Source organism: Myxine glutinosa, chromosome 1 (genome assembly GCF_964187855.1).
Source record: "Myxine glutinosa chromosome 1, kmMyxGlut1.1, whole genome shotgun sequence".
NCBI classification, from domain to species: Eukaryota; Metazoa; Chordata; class Myxini; order Myxiniformes; family Myxinidae; genus Myxine; species Myxine glutinosa.
The window spans coordinates 112,405,046-112,424,100 of NC_136261.1; the positions used below are offsets into that span (position 1 = coordinate 112,405,046).

The window sequence follows — 19,055 nt, forward strand, 5'->3', positions numbered from 1 at the left end:
TCTTTCCCGGGCATGCCCGCTCTCGCCTTTCCAGGGCTCGCCCAGAGCGTCCGGGCATGCCCGCTATCGCCTTTCCAGGGCTCGCCCAGAGCGTCCGGGCATGCCCGCTCTCGCCTTTCCAATGCTCGTCCAGAGCGCCCGGGCACGCCCAGCCTCGACTTGCCAGGCCGCAGCCAAACACGCCCGGGCAGGTCCAGACTCGCCTTTCCAAGGCTCGCCCTTGACACCCGGGCATGCCCGGTATAGCTTTTGCCGGGCAAACTTCCCGACATAAATGTGTATATATATTGCTGCCCGATAAACGGGCTTGTGAGAATACCTGAGCTGTTTTGTTTCAATAAAGCAACTCGGACGAATTCCGTCTTTGGTCGCGTCAATTCTTTCGACTCGCGTTGGAGCGCAGTTCCTTCAGTCACAATGAACGTTATGCGAACGCGAATGTTGTGCGGGAGTCCAAACCTGAGAATGCTGGAGACCAAAGCTGAAATTGGGAAAACAATATAGCCTATTTTACTCCTGGAGATCCCAGGATTAACCACCCAAAATATCGTTGCATTCGGTTCAGCAGTTTTTACGGTACCTTCGAACGGACAGACAGACAGACAGACAGACAGACAGACAGACATTTGGTGAATTATAGTAAGATATGGAGAAGACAAATTAATAAATTTGCCAAAAGCTCAAAGGTCATCAACTCATAAAATAATCAACTTTCATTTTATATATTTTTTAAAACTGTTTTCGTTATTTTGAGCGTACGGAAGAAGAAGAAGAAGAAGACTGAATACAAACGGACGCAGACGGTCTTTGCATTTTCACATGCTTTCTAGTTTAATCTAGGGTGTGTTGCATTACCAATGAGCTTGTAGAGCGCTCGCCAAGTGACTGAAGCACTCAGTCTCAAGCAAACACTCCATTCGAAACGGTTGCTAAGAAACGGCTGGCTTTACAAGCGACAGCAAGCTTATTCGTTATTGGTGATGGAACATACACCTGGTGAGTTGTTCGCATCACCCTTGCTTTTCACATTCCTAGTCTGTTCGATTAAATATTGAACATTATCCTATATAAAGTTGCATTAAACCCTAATCGGTGTGACACTGGCGTGATGGACTGAACGACCTTTCCCACGTCCTCATTTTACCTAACAGGCGCCATATTATCCAGCAACCCTTATCTTTCCGCTCACGGAACAGCCTTGACCCGACAAACCACGCCCTCGGCTCCTCCTCCTTCACAAACCACACCCCTCCAGTCTCTCCACCCACAAACAACTGTCGTCCCCTCCAGGCTTCGCCCCACGTTATTGCTGTAATGGCCGGGGACCGGGAGCGTTTCGCTCTCATCCATTTTACGCTCTCCGCGTGTGCAGCGACAGTGGCGGAGACAGGTGCACATTTATACTTGTCTATTTTTTGTGCAATGTTCTCACAGACAAAATGGTAAACATTGTATATTTTCATGGCAAGTATTGATATGATGCATGCGGCATGCCCCCTTGCATTAACACGTTTTGGGCTGTAAAGTGTGTGAGAGTTCATTTTAACCACTTTAGCACATCATACAGTGACCACGGCGTCTTTACCACCTTGATAGCATCGCATGCTTCTCCTGCAAGTAATTATATATCGGGATTCCTTTTCTCTTCCGCCAATGTTTATTCGACCTTTGAGCAAATTCCACCACAACATGAACCATGAGCCGGAGTATTTGTAAGTCACACCCCATTATTGCAAAAAATAATGAACAAGCATTCTGAGTATTGCGCTGCAATACATGTCCCCGACCGGCACTCTGTCGTACGGAAAACTGTTGGGGAAATTACTAAAGTTCAAAGTGCCATAACTTTGTCAAAAATGATCGAAACGTCGTGAAGTTCGAACTTGATCTGTAACTTATCATGAGGAAACCATGTACCAAGTTTGAAATCGTTAGCCTTAAGCGTTTAGAAAAAAAGTCCGGAAAACTGTTATTTGCGTGACAGACGGACAGACTGACAGACGGAGGGACAGAGTGCAAACCTATAGTCCCCTCGGGTGTACACCGGTAGGGGACTAATAAGAATACTTTTGCAGCTTATGAAACAAGTACTTCAGGGCAATTATATTCTGATGTACCATACTCTGCAACAGAGCGTCGGTGCTGCCAAAGCTATTTCTTGGCAAGAGTTATACTGGGTGGTTTGCCATTGCCTTTGCAACAGTAGTCAGGGCAGGAATTTGGATTTTTGGGCCGGCGATAACTCGCCTACTCTTCACGAAGGATATTCCACGCCAACCAACAAATGCTGGAAGAAGGGACGCCCAGTTTAACGCCCATCCGAGGGATGGCACACACATACACACACACTATATATATATATATATATATATATATATATATATATATATATATATATATATATATATATATATATATATATATATATATATATACATATATATATATATATACATATATATATATATATACATATATATATATATATATATATATATATATATATATATATATATATATATATATATATATATATATATAATAAACCACAATATATATATTGTTGTGGATATGAGAATTGTGTTTTTTTTATTGTGTAGTACATTGTAAAATATCACCCTCCTTCCTCCAGTTGTGTATAAAGGTCAAAGTGCGTCCCGTAATTAGGTCATAAACAATCACGTTAGCCAATCATAGATTTCCTCCTTGTTGGTAGTTTATTTCCTTATTCTATGTAGGTTAAGGCTGTCTTCCATTAATTGACACTGGTGTCAATTCCCCTTTCAAATCACAAGTGGGTTATTTGCACCGAATTCAAATAGATAGATCCCCTTTCATTTTCATTCCCAAAGCCTCGATTGCCAACTGCATTCGCCGCAGCTGCTGGGCGGTTTTCACCGCGACTCCATTAGCCACGAGGTGGGCTCGGAGAGGAAGGGGAAGGAGCCGCCGAATCCAGGGCGTGGCCCGCCTATCGTCATCAAAAGGGTGGAGACAGTGAGCCCTGACCAGCCAACCAGGGATGGGGAAACACCATCACGGGCGTGGCGCGGGTTGATCTAAAAGCGCGTTATATAAGCACACGCGGAAGCCTTTGAGAGAGGAGTCCAGACGAGCTTGGAAAAGGCGGAGGAGTCCAGACGAGCTTGGAAAAGGCAGAGGAGTCCAGACGAGCTTGGAAAAGGCAGAGGAGTCCTGAGAAAGCACACGACGTCCCCACGGCAGCACGGAGAGCGAACCATTGAGTTCTAAGAGTTACACAAAAGGAGCTTCAGAGAGAGACACCAAGCTGCGTGATCCAGGAGAGGAGAGAGGGATGCCCCATGAGCTTTGAACCACAGCAGCTTTGAACCACAGCAGCTTTGAACCACAGCAGCTTGAACCGCAGCAGCTTGAACCATCGCAACTTTGACCGCCGCAGCTTGAGCGTTGATGGCAGTGTTGCTGTTGAGGAAGGCCGGCGGCTGCTCCCTCCCGGCCCGGCCGTCCTCTGGTCCGAGCTGAACCTTCCTCCCGGTCCAGCCATTCACTCCTGCCTCCATTCCCCATTCGTGTGAGTCTGTCTTTGTTTGTTCTGTCCCTGGGTATTAATTAAGATTGCTATAGGTAAGCTAGAATTTTCACTGTGTCCTTCTGGTCCGTCCCTCTTTCTGCATTATTTTATTATTCTTCCTCCTCCTTGGTTGCTTTCAATTGTGTAAATAGTAAATAAATCATATTTGTATTTCTTACCCTTTGCCTTTCTTTCCTCTACATCCGTCGTTGTTGTCTTTTCCCTCATTGGACACCTGTGGCACGATTTTGGCCAACGTTTAAGGAATCGGGTTAGTCTTTGTTAACGGTTCGGGCCGCGGCTGCCATCCGCTCGGCAATCCATTAACATCTTATCCGCGGTCCGTAACAATATATATATATACACACACACACACACACACACACACACACATATATATATATATCTCTATATATAAAGGAGGAGTGTGTGTGTGTGTGTGTGTGTGTGTGTGTGTGTGTGTGTGTGTGTGTGTGTGTGGGGGTGTGTGTGTGTGTGTCTGTCTGGATGTCCGCTTATAACTCAAGAACCCTCAAGAACCACACATCGGAGAAAAGTTTTAGACACAGATTCGGAATCAGCATAAAATCCCGGTGGTTTTAGGCTACATTTTATTTTAATATCAATGGTTTAAAAAAACCGCGTCAGCTGCAATTCCATGGTGAAGTTTGTGGCGGCGCTAGACGTTCAGGGTGTATTGCAATGGTTTGTCGGGTTTGGCTGTGGGTCCAGAATAGCTCCCATTTCCTTATGTTCTTCCACTTTTATTTTGATTCTTCTGTTACAACGCCTTCTTTATCTACCTTATATCCCCCCGACGAGGCCTCTACATAATTTCATGCGGCAGAATTTTGTGCATTTTGAGTGAAAGAAGTGAGACGAAGTTGTAGGAGGAAGAAGAGGCGCGGTCACTGTGAAGGCCTCGATCATGAGTGGAAATGGCGGGAATTGCGTTTGTATCGCAAAGTAAAGGATCTGCATTCATTTCTGAACTTGCATTGGTGGATTGTTATACATCTGCATTATTTTTCATTGAAAAACTTTATGTTGAACTTGAAGGCTCCAAGCACGGACTATATATATAGCCCTCATTGAGGTAAAAATAAAAGTAAAAAGCCTGCTATCGCTTGCCAAGCTAGCTGTTCCCCCCTCCTCCTCCCTCCCCCTCCCCCTCCCTCTCCCTCCCCCCTCCCCTCCCTCCCCCCTCCCCCCTCCCTCTCCCTCCCCCCTCCTCCCCCCTCCCTCCCTCTCCCTCCCTCCCCCTCCCTCCCTCTCCCTCCCCCTCCCTCCCTCCCCCTCCCTCCCCCTCCCTCCCTCTCCCTCCCTCCCCCTCCCTCCCCCTCCTCCTCCCCCCTCCCTCCTCCTCCCCCCTCCCTCCTCCTCCCCCCTCCCTCCTCTCCCCCCACCCCCTCCCCTTCCTCCCCCCCACCCCCTCCCCTTCCTCCCCCTCTCCCCCCACCCCCTCCCCTTCCTCCCCCCTCACCTCCCTCCTCCACCCCCTCCCCTTCCTCCCCCCTCACCTCCCCCCTCACCTCCCCCTCCCCCTCCACCCTCCCCACCTCCCCCCCTCCCCTCCTCACCCTCCCCACCTCCCCCCTCCCCTCTCCTCCTCCCCTCTCCCCCTCCCCTCTCTCCTCCCCTCTCCTCCTCCCCCTCCCTCTTCTCCCCTCTCCTCCTCCCCCTCCCTCCTCTTCTCCCCTCCCCCTCCCTCTTCTCCCCTCCCCCCTCCCTCTTCTCCCCTCTCCTCCTCCCCCTCCCCCCCTCTTCTCCCCTCCCCCCCTCTTCTCCCCTCCCCCCCTCTTCTCCCCTCCCCTCCTCTTCTCCCCTCCCCACCCTCTCCTCTCCTCCCCCCCCGTTCCTCCTCCCCTCCCTTCCCCCGCCCGGCAATGCCGGGTACTTCCCATGGCCAGCTGTACGTGGGCTGCTCGAGGGTTGGAAAACCAAGCAATCTTTATGTCTTGGCACCAAGTAAGAAAACCAGAAATGTTGTCTACCAAGAGGTTTTGAGAAATTGAAAATTGACAAAACGTCATGTAGGAAATGTACTGTGATATTGCTCTAAAATATACATGTTCTTTTCATCATATATTTGTATTATTCTTATTCAACCCGGGCGAAGCCAGGTACCTCAGCTAATATATATATATATATATATATATATATATATATATATATATATATATATATATATATATATATATATATATATATATATATTGTTGCGGTTTTGAGAACCCCTCACTTGTAAATACTTGTAAATAATAACTCTTGTAAATATCCCAGCATTTAATAAGGTCGCACCCATAGCGAGTCCATAAGCAACACGTAGGTCACCATAGGACTTCAGTTATTTCCTTAATATGTGTTTCAGATAAGGCTGTGTTCCCAATAGTTGCATCTGCGTTCCATTAATTAAATAAGATAGGCCCCATTCCGTCCATTTTGCCAGCCTCTCTCTCCAAATTGTATTACGTGCCTCTGCCAGCCGCAGCCACCTCAGCGCTCGCTCCAAATGCCATTACGCACGCGGTCAAGCTTGGAGAAGAAGGGGGCGGAGCGCCAAGAATGAGGTGTGGCCACGTCAACTCACCATCAGGGCGTGGCCGGTAAGCCCCCACCAGCCAACCAGGGCTGATGTAAGCTGACCGACGGGCGTGGCCTGGCGGAGCGATATAGGAGCGCATTATATAAGCGCAAGTGGCGAGGACTGCTTTGAGGACCGCGAGTGGAGCTCCATTGGAAGAGAACGGCGCCACGGACTCCTTGCTTATTGTAACGATATCTGCGCGAGGGTACCCTCTGAGACTAACGGTGAGAGAGAGAGAGAGAGAGAGAGAGAGAGAGAGAGAGAGAGAGAGAGAGACAGAGACAGAGACAGAGAGAGAGAGAGAGAGAGAGACTTGACTTGACTTTTGTGTCCTTTTATTATAAACAATGTAAAGCCATTTCACAAGCAGTTGTAAAAAAAAAACACAGCAACCAGTTTAAAGAAATTGCATAAGGATCATGAAGACACCACAAAAAGAGCAAAGGGTATTTAAAAGAAATCAGCAAATATACAAAAAATATATATTTTACAAACCAAAGGGGAAGACACAAACAAAACCACAACCAATTTTAAAGGAAATGCTCATGCAAGAGCTATAAATACATCAAGAGCAAATTAAGCGAAAAACTAAGAGAGAGAGAGAGAAATGTATTCAAGGACACAGGAAGAAACATATATGCAAGCAATCAGTTCCAAAGAAAAAAAGTCAAATCAATCAGGAATTATAAAGTAATTACCACTTTTGAATCATCGACTGAGCACAGAACATTGCCAATACACCACTTTCTCTCAAAAAGTTGGACGTTTCCATTACTGACAAAGAAATCAAATTCTAGCTTGAGTCGTGTTGAGACAAACCCTTTAAAAATAGAAATAGCATCAGAGCCCTAGCCGTTATCTTTTAATTTTCCGAGATTTATATATCGCATATTTTGCAACAGCAACCAAAAAATTGAGAAGAACACCCACATCTCTACATGTGGGCCTGAAAGACACACCAAATATAAACATATGCATATTGAAAGGGAAGGACAATTGGTGAAAAAGATATTCAAGGAACAAGAAAAGCGATGTCAGTCTACGACACTGTACATAAGCATGAAACAAATCCTCCTTCTGGTCACAGAAAGGACAAGTTTCCGGCAGTGAGCTGTTAATACGGTGGACAAAAATATTGGAGGGAAGCGCCCAGTGTGCTAACCTCCATTGTATGTCCGCTAACACACCATGTATTGGTAAGGTGTACATGTGAGGCCAAAGGGGGGTAGAGGGAGACCCCAACCCTAACCGCTCTGACCACAAAGCTACTCGTGTTCTCCCAGAGAGGGGTACATTCTTATTTTGTCGAGAGAGATCACGGATTCCAATCTTAGTTACAAGATGAAAAGGGGGGGGGTATGTTCAATCTCCGGCTGAAGAGAAGACGAAAGGAGCACTTTGATTTCAGGGAAACCTAACCGAAAGTCCTCAATGTTACCAACACCTTCCCAGCCGATGTTTAGCTGTCTAAATTTTCTAATGACTATACGTACAACTTGGTCTACAAGTCGGACAGACTGAGATCCAACTGAGGTTGCCACCAAACCAGCAGGTTTCCACCTAACTCCAGATGAATCTCTCAGATCACATACTTTGTTAATCCCTCCTTGGATAAATTTTTTAATCAGGGCATGGCTATGAGGGATACCAGGAAAAAAGTTATTGAAGAAAAGGGGTTCTTGAAGGAACATTCGACAATTATAGCCCTCAAGGAAGCGGTGGACGTCAAACCTTTTCCAAGTGTCCAATAAACTCTGATAGAATCTCGGAAGAGAGGCAAAATTTATATGCTCGAGGTCTATCAAAAGAAGCTGCCGATCATATCTCAGTCTACCAGCCTGTTGTAACAGAAAAAATGCAAAGGGCCGCCAGGGCAGCTGTTCAGCGAACAGTAGTCTCTGCAGAGACTGCAGCCGAAAGGCCACAACCCGACCAGAGATATCAACAATGCCCTGGCCACCTTCCTTCCGGGGGTAGTACAATATCTCAGGCCTCAGCCAATGGTAGCCACTCCAAAAGAAGTTTACTAGCATTCGCTGAGTAGCCATAATTAGTTGGTTTGATGGCTGTAAAGCAATAATTCTGTGCCATAATTTTGTTGCAACCAGATTGTTTATGACAAGGGTACGGCCTCGATAGGAGATGGACCTCAGCAGTCCTTCCCATGCTTTCAATCTGTGCATAATTTGCTCCAACACTCCTTCCCAATTTTTCATTTCTGTTTCACGATTACCGATATGCACTCCAAGATATTTAACCCCGTCCGTTCTCCAGACCAGGTTGTGTGGGAGTGAGGGTGGTGATACACAAGAGAGATTGCCTTTGCCACACCATAATGCTGTACTTTTATTCCAATTGATCCCACCGGAAGAGGCTGCAGAGAAATCTCGCATACAACGTTGTAAAGCAGAGACATCATTGGAGCTTCTAATCAAAACACAGACATCATCAGCATAAGCCGTCTGCACAAATTCTGCTCCTTCTATACTTCTCATTCCCTGAGGTATTTGCTGTCTAATAGACCGAAGGAGTGGTTCAAGGGCGACTATATATAAAAGCCCAGAGAGGGGGCAACCTTGGCGAATACCCCGTTGGAAAGGAAAGGGAGAGCATAACCTATTGTTGATCTTCATCATACATTGAGCATTAGTATACAGGAGTTTCACATAAGAGGTGAAAGTTTCACCAAACCCCATTCCTTTCAGGACAGAAAAAAGGTACTTGTGGTCAACACGATCGAAGGCCTTAGTTTGATCAAGAAACAGCAACCCAAAATCGTCACGCAGGAACTTATTGCATGAAATAATATCTCTTACCAAAAAAATATTATCATAAATAGATTTTCCAGGCACACAGTAGGTCTGGTCCGGGTGTATAACTGAACTGATCACAGTCTTCATACGATTAGCAAGTACTTTAGAGAAAATCTTGTAATCAACACACAATAAGGAGACAGGTCGCCAGTTATCAACCAGTTGAAGATTCCCAGCTTTTGGTAGCAAACAAACGACTGCTCGTCTACAAGACATTGGAAGTTCTCCGACACGTATGCTTTCATCGAGTACATCGAGTAGGTCAGGTCCCACAAGGGCCCAGAAGGTCTTGTAGAATTCTGTGGGCAGGCCATCTCTTCCAGAAGCTTTCCCATCTTTCAGGCTCCGCACAGCTGCTTCAAGTTCATCAGCCGAAATTGGGGAATCGAGCATGCATCGCTCATCCTCCTCGACACTCGGAAGCCCAGCAGTTAACTCTCGTATCACCTCATTGTCCACGTTCTGAGGAGAATACAAGTTAGAATAGAACCCTTTCAGAGTACACCTGATCGCCTGCTGAGAGGTCACCAGTGACCCATTGGGAGTGAGTAAAGTATGAATTTGTTGTGACCTTTTGAGGGAAGACTCTAACTTAAAGAACTCTTTGTTTGGCATGTCCAGAGTTAAATAGCTCATTCGCATTCGGACCAAGGCACCCATCGCCCGTTGCCGTACCGCTTCCTCCAGCACTGCTTTCTTTGCCCATATTAGTTGGTCACGTGCACCTCTCCCAACCTCGTCAACATTCTGTTCTAACGATATAATTTCAGATTTTAACTGATCGATTGATATTGATTGGATTTTGGTGGTGTATGCACTATATTGTTGACAGAAATTCTTAATTTGGGATTTTGCAATGTCCCACCACAGCCGGAGACTATCATACTCAGGTCTGGAGGAGCGAATTTTCTCCCACACGACGTGAAAGGCCTCATTAAATTCCTTGTCATGTAAGAGACGAGTATTCAAAGACCAGTAAGCACTACCACCGGGTGGAAAGGGTAACTTAAAGGACATTGAGATTAAACTGTGGTCTGTGAATCCAGTTGGTAAAATTTTGGAGACAGACACCACATTCAACATTGGCTTGTTCACATAGAATCTGTCCAGCCTTGCCATTGACATAATACCATCATTGCATCTACACCATGTATAACAGCGTGAGAGTGGGTGTTGTGATCTCCACACATCCTTAAACCGAAAGATGTTGATGGTGTCCTCTAGAGCTTTCGTAGAGGCAACATGAGGCTCATGACCATTCCTATCAATCGACGGACAAATTGTGCAATTAAAATCTCCCGCGATACAGATAAAGGCTGTTGGGTCCAGAGTTTTTACAAAATCCCGCAGAGTGGAAAAGAAAATTTTCCTCTCCATTGGGTCACACGGTGCATAAACATTCACTACGATAATCTTTTGGGTATTATAAAGAAAATCTACGGAGATCAAATGCCCTTTATAGATTTCTTTAAATGAAACCTGTTGAGCACAAATCTTGTGACTTAGGCAAATGGCAACACCGGCCCGAGGTGTAGGGAACCCACTTAGCCACCATTGCCCTTTAAAAAGTTTCCCCCAATCGGCTACTTGAGCACTAGTAGCGTGGGTCTCTTGTAAGAGAATAATGTCAGCCTTTTCTTTTCAAACCGCTTGAATGGTTTGCACCCTCCATAAGGGGGCACGACCCCCATTTATATTTAAGGATACAACATTTAGTTCCATGGTTGATTCTTCTAGGGGGTGAAGTCCTCTTCCTCAATTAATTCCTTGTTTGCCTTCGTGATGGATTTCCTCAGCCACTGAAATTCAGGTTCGGAGATTTCCACATGCTCACTCCTTTGCAGCAAAGGTTTTGCGGCTGCAAGGAAAGCCTGGATATTAGGAAAATGATCCTTAATTCGTACATGCCTTTGTCTGAAAGTTTCCTTCAAAAATCTGACAATATTTTCTTTTGAGATCTCCAAAGGCTGCTCTTCCTCCTGAGGGGGGGGGGGGGGGGAGCCCTGTCAACCATTGCCACTGGTTCCTCATGGCCGATCAGTGTCTCTGTAGTTAGAATTCCCTCCGTGACGCTAGTAACGAGTTCCTCCTGAACCTGTACAGAAACACCTGTTCCATCCCCATCTACCTTAGGTTCTTCATCCTCTTCATCCTCATGCATCATTGCAATGGGGGGGGAGGAGTCGTTATTAGTAGTAATGGGTATTTTGCATTCCCCATTAGAATTGATATGGTCATCAGTAGGCTGTTCGGTTTCGCAGGTTGATTTACAACCTTCAGGAAAAAGTTCCCCTTCATCCTGAGCAGGTGGTATCATGTCAGCCATAGTTTCACCACCTTGCTGATCTTCATGTGAAGGACTGTCTGAATCGTTTAAACTGCTTCCTGTCTGCACCACCAACACTTTAACACCTTTGTCCTCATTCCTCGCACTTACAAGTGACCGTTTCAAATTTTTCCGAGACGCCGCATCTACAATCTGCTGCTCCTCACAAAACATTCCCTCTACAGGTAGAGGCTTCTCCCCTACATTTGCTGACTCATCGGTTGCACGATGGCCAGCTGTACTGGATGACTCATCGCTTACACGAAGCACATCCGTATGGGTCTCATCAGCACCACTCTTAGCCGCACCTTGATGGTCCGACGTAGATTCCCGCACTGAAGGCGGAACATCTATAGAATCCTCCGTAATGGTCACGGGTGGGGCTGGTCCGGCTGCTGAGGCATACGTTTTCTCCCCATCAGGACAATACTGCCGAGTGTGTCCATGTACACCACACCCGTAACAAATCAACCTCTCCGTTGCCGCAAAAATCCTGTGCTCACGTTTTGACGACTTAAAAACGAGAGAGACATTCAATTGCGTCAAACCATCCTTCAAAACAACATAACAAAACCGTCTAAACGTTTCGATATGCTTAAGCTTCCCGTCTGTGGTGCGAATGGAGGCTTGGATAATTCTCGACACCACAGTACCGTACTGACCGAGCTTCTGAAGAATTTCCTCATTAGACAGCGTCGGTAGAACGTTTGATAGTATTACCTTCGAGGCCGGAGTGTTCCATGGCGAAACCGGAACAAACTGGTCATTGCCCAAGGTGAGGCCGTTCTGCACGACGATGCGCGCGAAACGGACACGTGAAACGAAAACAACCACCTTGTGGTGCATTCGGGACGCTGCCTGTATGTTCTCACAACCGATCAATTCTCCGATTGCGAGGAGCGTCTCCTCCAGCGAGACATCTTCCGGTGGGACAAAACACATGCCGTGTTCATCTGTTAACCCCTCATCGGCGTCACGACCGGCATTACTTCGACTATTCTTGCTAGCCATTTGAAGTAACTAAACGAAAAAAATAACCAATAAATGGTACAAAGGTTTATAAAGCCGAAATAAATGAAAAAAAACAACAACAACAATAACTGGGAAATAAATAAATAAATCCCGTTAACCACCTAAAGTGGATAACTTTAACCGCGCTGTCTCTCCCTCTCTCGCTCAGTAGACAAGACGATAGAAAGGGACACCGACACTCGGACAGCAGAAAGGACCAAAAGGTAGGAAGAAAGGAAAAAGCAACACGAGACACAGCACGTACCACCAGTGACTGAGCAACAGACCTGGCAATCGCACGTGCGTGCTAAGCGTGCAGCTGTGCAAAGTGGGAGGAGAGAGAGAGAGAGAGAGAGAGAGAGAGAGAGAGAGAGAGAGAGAAGAGAGAGAGAGAGAGAGAGAGAGAGAGAGTTGGCACGCATATTACGTACGCCGCATTCCAGTCCCCCGCTATATCTATAAGGTCCGGTCACGCGCCAAAGACACCAGCTGCCTGCCATTCTTCGCCGCGGACCCGGAGCCTGGAACCATCTGCTTGGACCTTCTCCTCCTACCACTACCCTCCCGTGTAAGTCTGTCTGTTTGTCCGTGGTTGTAGGTAAGACTGTATAGTTAAGCTTGCCCTGTGTCCTTTTGCTCTGTATATTGCTTTCATTTCCTCTTCTTTTGGGTTTTTGTATATAGTTAATAAACCCACTCTTTGTTCTTCCCTTACTCTGGTTTCCTCTCATTCGATCGTTTGCGTCTTTTCTCAATTGAATACCTGTGGCACGATAGGAACCGCTCAGGATCAGGTTTAGTAGTATTTGTTAATGGCCCGAGTCGCGGCTCGCTTCGCTCGGCGTATCCATTAACGCTGCGGCTCGGGTGGGAGTTATCTCCTCGCTTTACGGGCGGGTTAGTAAGCAGGTATTTGGGACTCCATTGACCAATCACCCTGGCTAATACCGACCGGAAGTGACATCATAGCTTCCAGGATTGGGGGACGGCCAGCTTAAAAGACAAGGGGATTAACCCCCCCCCCCCTTGATAAGGGGAGACCCGACCCCCGAATCCGCAACAACATATACAGACTTGGCATTTAATATGGAATATTTTTTTTATGGGGGTGAGCTTACTTTTCAAGATGTCTTAGAACCAAAAGTTCATTGGAATTATGTTGAAATTATTCTAGATTTTGTTAATGTGACCTTTAAAAGAAACAAAAACCACATTTGACATTTCGAAACAAATAAATTGATCCTTGAAAGTGATGTAAACTGATATCGAACTCAATTCATGGACATTGGACAGTACTGTGTTAAACTTCTGTACGTTTTCCAGAAGTATCTCTTTATTTTGCACATTAGCCAAAAATTTTTTTTACAAAAACAAAAGTTTAATTACGACTGGGATTACAGACAGTAAAATTACAGTTCAGTACTTCGTGTAACCCCCACGAACATTCAGGAGAGTACATACACGTTGAGGCATGCTGTTCACGAGATTTGCCAAGGTTTGGAAAGGAATCACTTGCCATGCAGTGACAATAGCCTGCTGCAATTCACGCACAGAGGTCGGCTGCTGATCCAAGTGGTCGATTTGACGCGTTAATTCTGCCCACAAGTTCTCTATCGGATTCATATCTGGGGACATGGCAGGCCACTCCATATGCTCTACACCACGGTCAGCAAGAAAGTGTTGGATCATGCGAGCACGATGAGGCCATGCATTGTCATCTTGGAAGACAAAGTTTCCTCGAAAGGCTGCACGAGCAAATGGAAGCAATGTTTCTTCCAGAATGGCCCTGTACTTCAACTGGTTCAGGTTTCCATTCAGAACAACCAGGTCAGTTTTGCCCCCTGCATGAAAAGCAGCCCAAAAGGTCTCCCCACCACCTCCAGCTTGGACTCTTGGCACTATACAATCTTTGTTGTAGGCTTCATGCACTTGTCTGCGCACTCGGACGCAGCCATCTTGACGATAGACCAGAAATCTAGACTCGTCACTGAAGATCATGTGATTCCAGTGTCCTGGCTGCCATTGACGGTGCTCTCTGGCCCACTGCAATCGGCGCTGGCGGTGTTGTCTGGTCAGGCGTGGTTTTCTCAGGGGACGCCTAGCACGACAGCCTGCTTGAACCAGTCGTGGGTTGACTAGCCTTCTGGATACAGGCACATTTGTCAGTTGCTGCCACTCAGCCCTAAGCCGATTAGCTGACTTGGTACGGCCTGTGCGGACTAACCGGTGTAGCTGGCGATCATCCCTCCTTGTGGTTCTGCGGGGACGTCCTGGCCTCGGTATTGGAGTAGGGACACCCCTCTGAGCATTTCGTTTCAGGATCTTTGACACCTGACCTTGAGTGATGCCATACTGCCGAGCAATAGCACGCTGTTTCATGCCGTAATTTCGTAAAGCCACCACTCCATGACAAACAGCATTGTCGAGTTGACAGACCATCTCCAGAGGAAGCGGCAATAACTTTTGGAGACGTGCAGCAGTTGTTTTCCATGAATACAGAACGCAACAACCCTTGTATACCCGACTGTGAAGCCAATCATCAAATGCACCTGTCCGTACATTTTGCCACGCCACCTGTTGTTGGTGGCGTGGAAAAATCCTGTTGTTGACTGTTGTTGTTGACACTCTGTTGACTGTTGTTGACTTCTTGCTGCGACAGACAATCAGTGACATGGTTCTTTTAACAAATAAATCACCAAAGTGTAAAAGAAACTCACCAGATTGATATACTGAGTTAAGAAAGTAAACCCAAGTCAAGAAAAAAAAAATATTCCATATTAAATGCCAAGTCTGTATATATATATATATTGTTGAGGATTTGAGAACTGTGTGTGTAATTTGTGTAATGAATTCTTGTAAATACCTCAGCTTTGTGTGTAAAGGTCAAAGGTCGTCCTTAGTTAATCCATCGCACACACGTAGTAAATCATAAGTTCCCTCCGTCATTATGTCCTTAGTAAATGTCAGTATAAGGCTCTGTGGTCCACTAATTCATTGCGTTGCATCAATTAAATAAGATAGTTCCCCTTTCAAGTTTCCCCCAAATCACCTCTTCAAAGTGCCAGTAACTTTGGGTGGGGTTTTTGGCATCACCTTCACCCCAAGACTCCATTGCACACGAGGTCATCTCAGAGCCGAAGGTGGGAGGAGTCAGCAAAGCGCCAGGAACAAGGCGTGGCTTTGCCAACGCCTCCTCGAGGGGCGGGATCAGTGAGCCCTCGCGACCAATCAAGGCCGAGGCGAGCTCACCGATGGGCGTTCCTAAGAGGCCGGCAGTTTGATTGCGACGCGCCTGATAAAAGGGTGCGGAAGGACTGCGGGAGAGATGAGAGGGATGCGTCAGATGCGGCAGAGACGGCAGCTTGAACCATCGCGGCTTGAACCACCGGAGCTTGAACCATCGCAGCTTTGAGCTTTAACGGCGGCTGCTCACCTCGAGCACACACGAACCGGACCCGCATCCTGCCCGCCCTGAGATCCCACCTCATCCGTCCAGCCATCCACCTCCTGCCAGTCGTTCCTGCCTTCATCCCCCGTGTAAGTCTGATTGTCGTCCGTCTTTTATGTTGTCCTGGGGTCCAAGTAAGATTGTATAGAATAAGCTAGTATTTGCACTGTCTTCCTCTTCTTCTTCTTCCAGTTACTTTCGTTATCTTTCCTGCTCCTTGGTTCTTTTTGATTGTGTACAATAATAATAATGAGTAATAAATCCCTGTTCTTCCTACCTTGTCTTCTTCTTCACATTCGGTCGCTTTAGAGGTTTCCAAATTGAGTGTACGTGGTACGATTCGGCCAACGAATATGAATCGGGTTTAGCCTCTTCGATAAACGGCTCACGCCGCAGTTCGCTTCGCTCGGCGCAACCAGTCCATTACGCTGCGGCCGTGAGCGGGGGTGTTTCCTTGCGTACCGGGAGGCGCTGGTATTTAGGTCATAGGACGGTTGGGCCTAATACCCTACCCAGCACTGACCGGGCGTGACGTCATACCCTCGGGACCACGTCGGTCAGTCATAGACGAGGGGATTAATCCCCCCTCGATAAGGGGGAAAGAGGCCGACGTTGGGTTCCGTAACAATATATATATATATATATATATATATATATATATATATATATATATATATATATACACATATATATTGTTGCGGATATGGGATTTGGCCTCCATCCATATCCGCTTGTAAATATTCCCCTATTTCCCCAATACTCCCCAACTATCCCCAATCCCCCATTCCCTAGTCCCATTGTCTGTAAACAACACTCTGTAGAACCGACCTTCCCCTTTTTCCCCCATTAAATGTCGTGCCCAGGTTCACCGCATCTCACGTAGACAACTATAGGACATCTTGCTAGTTATTCTTAGTCTATGTCAGTTAAGGACTCGTTTCCATTAATTCTGACTCTTCGTTGCACCAGAATGTGATTGTATGGCACCAGTAGTAAGTTTAGGACCTCCCCATACCTCCTCCCATCTTCCTCATGAAACTACAACAACAACAACAACTACAACAACAGCGCGCGGGGAGTGTGCGTCCTCACTCCGGCTTGGTTAGACGCCATTGCCCATGTGCTCGACGGGGTTACCAAATAGGGGCTCCCTGTCAGCTCCTCGTCAAGGGCGGAGCCCGGTAACCCCCCGCACCCAATAAGAAGCGGCGGGCCGATTCCATCTGGGGCGGAGCTAACGAGCCGAGGGCGTGTCACTCCCCGCTGGATATACGCAGCCACTGACCGGACGTGACGGGAGATGCGCCCCCAGCTTGAAGAGAACCAGACGCCACCTCCAGTGCGATGAGACCTCCCTGCATCTTTTGGACCGCGCTATCCTGTCCCTGAGCCAAGGTGCACCTTGTGCTGTCCATCGACTACCTGCCCTTCCTTGCCATCAATCCCTGTGTGAGTCAGTCTTGTCCCGTTTATCTGTGGTCTGTCGGGAATAAGATAAGTGTGTCTAAGTGCCTACCTTCCTATGCTGTACCTCTTGTCCTTGTAATCTAAACGTTCCGCATACAAATATTATAACCTCCTCCGGAGGTCTTGAGAACTGTACCCCTGGTGTCGTGTCATCTAACCCAGCCGTTGTGTCCTTTCCTTAATTGATTTAGCATAGCGCGATTTGGCCAACGTTCGAGTGGAATCGGGTAAACTGTGCAGACGCGGTCATACCAAACCGCTCGGTAAACTAACATCCAAAACCGCGTCTGTAACATTTGGTGTTGAGGAGTTGGATTCGGACCTGGGACTAAATTTGTTAGGCCCAAATTTTGTAACACCAATTGTACCATTAGGGTAACATTTGGTGTCGGGAAGTGGGATTCGATCCGGAGCGCGTTTCATGCGCTCGAAATTATAACAACGAAATTTAATTGTGTTTCCCAAAAAAAAAAAAAAAAAAAACCGGAATTTTGAAAGTCGCGCTATGGCAGACCAAGACGGCTGGGTTCCGGTAGAAGAGAGTGAGGCAGGGTCGATCCAGGACCAAATTGAGGGACAAGAGGAGAGCGAAGCAGTGAGGGTAGCAGATTCGCAAAATAGCGTCGTCGCGCACGAGGTTACGGGCGCGTGAAATGGCGCCTCGCACATGGCCACGGCGCCCACGCCCGCGACCGTAGTAGCGCCGCTGGTAGATTTGGACCTTTTTTTCATACAAATGAAGGCCCTTATGGCCCAGAATAGCGAGAAAATGAGGGAGGAAATGAGGGCTCAGAGTGAGCAATTAGGGGTAATGGGAAACCAAATGGGGGTAATGGGAAGCCAAATGGGGGTAATGGGGAACCGGATGGAGGCTCAGAGTGAGCAAATGGGGGTAATGAGGGACGAAGCGAGGGGTACCAGTGAGGGGTTAGACAATAATTTTAAGGGATTAGACAAGAAATTTGGGAAGTTAGACAATAATTTTGAGGAGTTAGACAAGAAATTTGGGAAGTTAGACAATAATTTTGAGGGGTTAGACAACGGGATAAAAGAGGTGAGAAATGGGTTAATGGGGGTAGAAAACAGAATGGCCGCTCAAGAGAATCAAATGGAAGGGATGCAAAAGGGGTTAGAGGGGTTAGAAAACAGGATGGAAGGCAAATTGAGGGACATGAGGGACCAAGCGGAAAGGGAAGTTAAACAAATGGGGCAGCAGATAGAGGGGGTTAGAATGGGGGTAGAGACCAAACTGGATGCTCACAGGGAGGAAATGGAGCAGATGAGGGTGGCATCTGGGCAGGAGATGCAAGTGATGGGAGAAGAGATCAGAAGAGGTGTGAGTGAGGAGGTCGGAGGAGTGCGCGAGGAGGTGAGGCACTGTAAGGAGCACATGGAGAAGGAGGTGAGAAAGGGGACTGTAAAGTTACAAGGGGGCATAGAGGACCTGACGCAGGAGGTGGAGCAGCTGACGGTGGGACAGACGGAGTTAGTGGAGCAGGTACAAAGGAACACTGCGGTAATAGGAGGGTTAAAAGCGACACAAAATGACCTAAAAAATGACTTGGTAGCGACGAAGAGGGAATGTCAGATGGTACGTGAGGGACTGACAATGAGGTTGGACGAGGTGATAGAGGTAATGGAGACGAAGGACCGGCAGGTGAGGACGCACATGGAAACGGTCAAGGTAGCCTTAGAGGACGAGCTTGAGGAGACGTACCGGGACATAAAAGAGGTGAAGCAGAAATTAGAAGAAGTGGAAGAAGGGGTGAGCGAAATTAAGAAGCGACGGAGAGGGGATAAGAAAGAGATAAAAGAGGAGATAAAAGAATTGGTCCAAAGTCTGTGTTTGG

General features: G+C 47.0%; 1 protein-coding gene across 3 annotated transcripts in view; it reads left to right on the plus strand.

The window, feature by feature from the left end:
• The first annotated feature begins 1,157 nt into the window (after positions 1–1,157).
• The window catches only part of SLC25A27 (solute carrier family 25 member 27), a 56,917-nt gene continuing 39,019 nt past the window's right edge, over positions 1,158–19,055 (plus strand). The window contains exon 1 of one of the 3 annotated variants that reach the window (XM_068117044.2): positions 1,158–1,390. In XM_068117044.2, the coding sequence (XP_067973145.1) occupies positions 1,315–1,390 (76 nt within the window). In that variant the 5' untranslated portion in view covers positions 1,158–1,314. The remainder of the gene's footprint in view (positions 1,391–19,055) is intronic. The other 2 variants (XR_010984507.2, XM_068117046.2) reach the window with 2 other exon arrangements.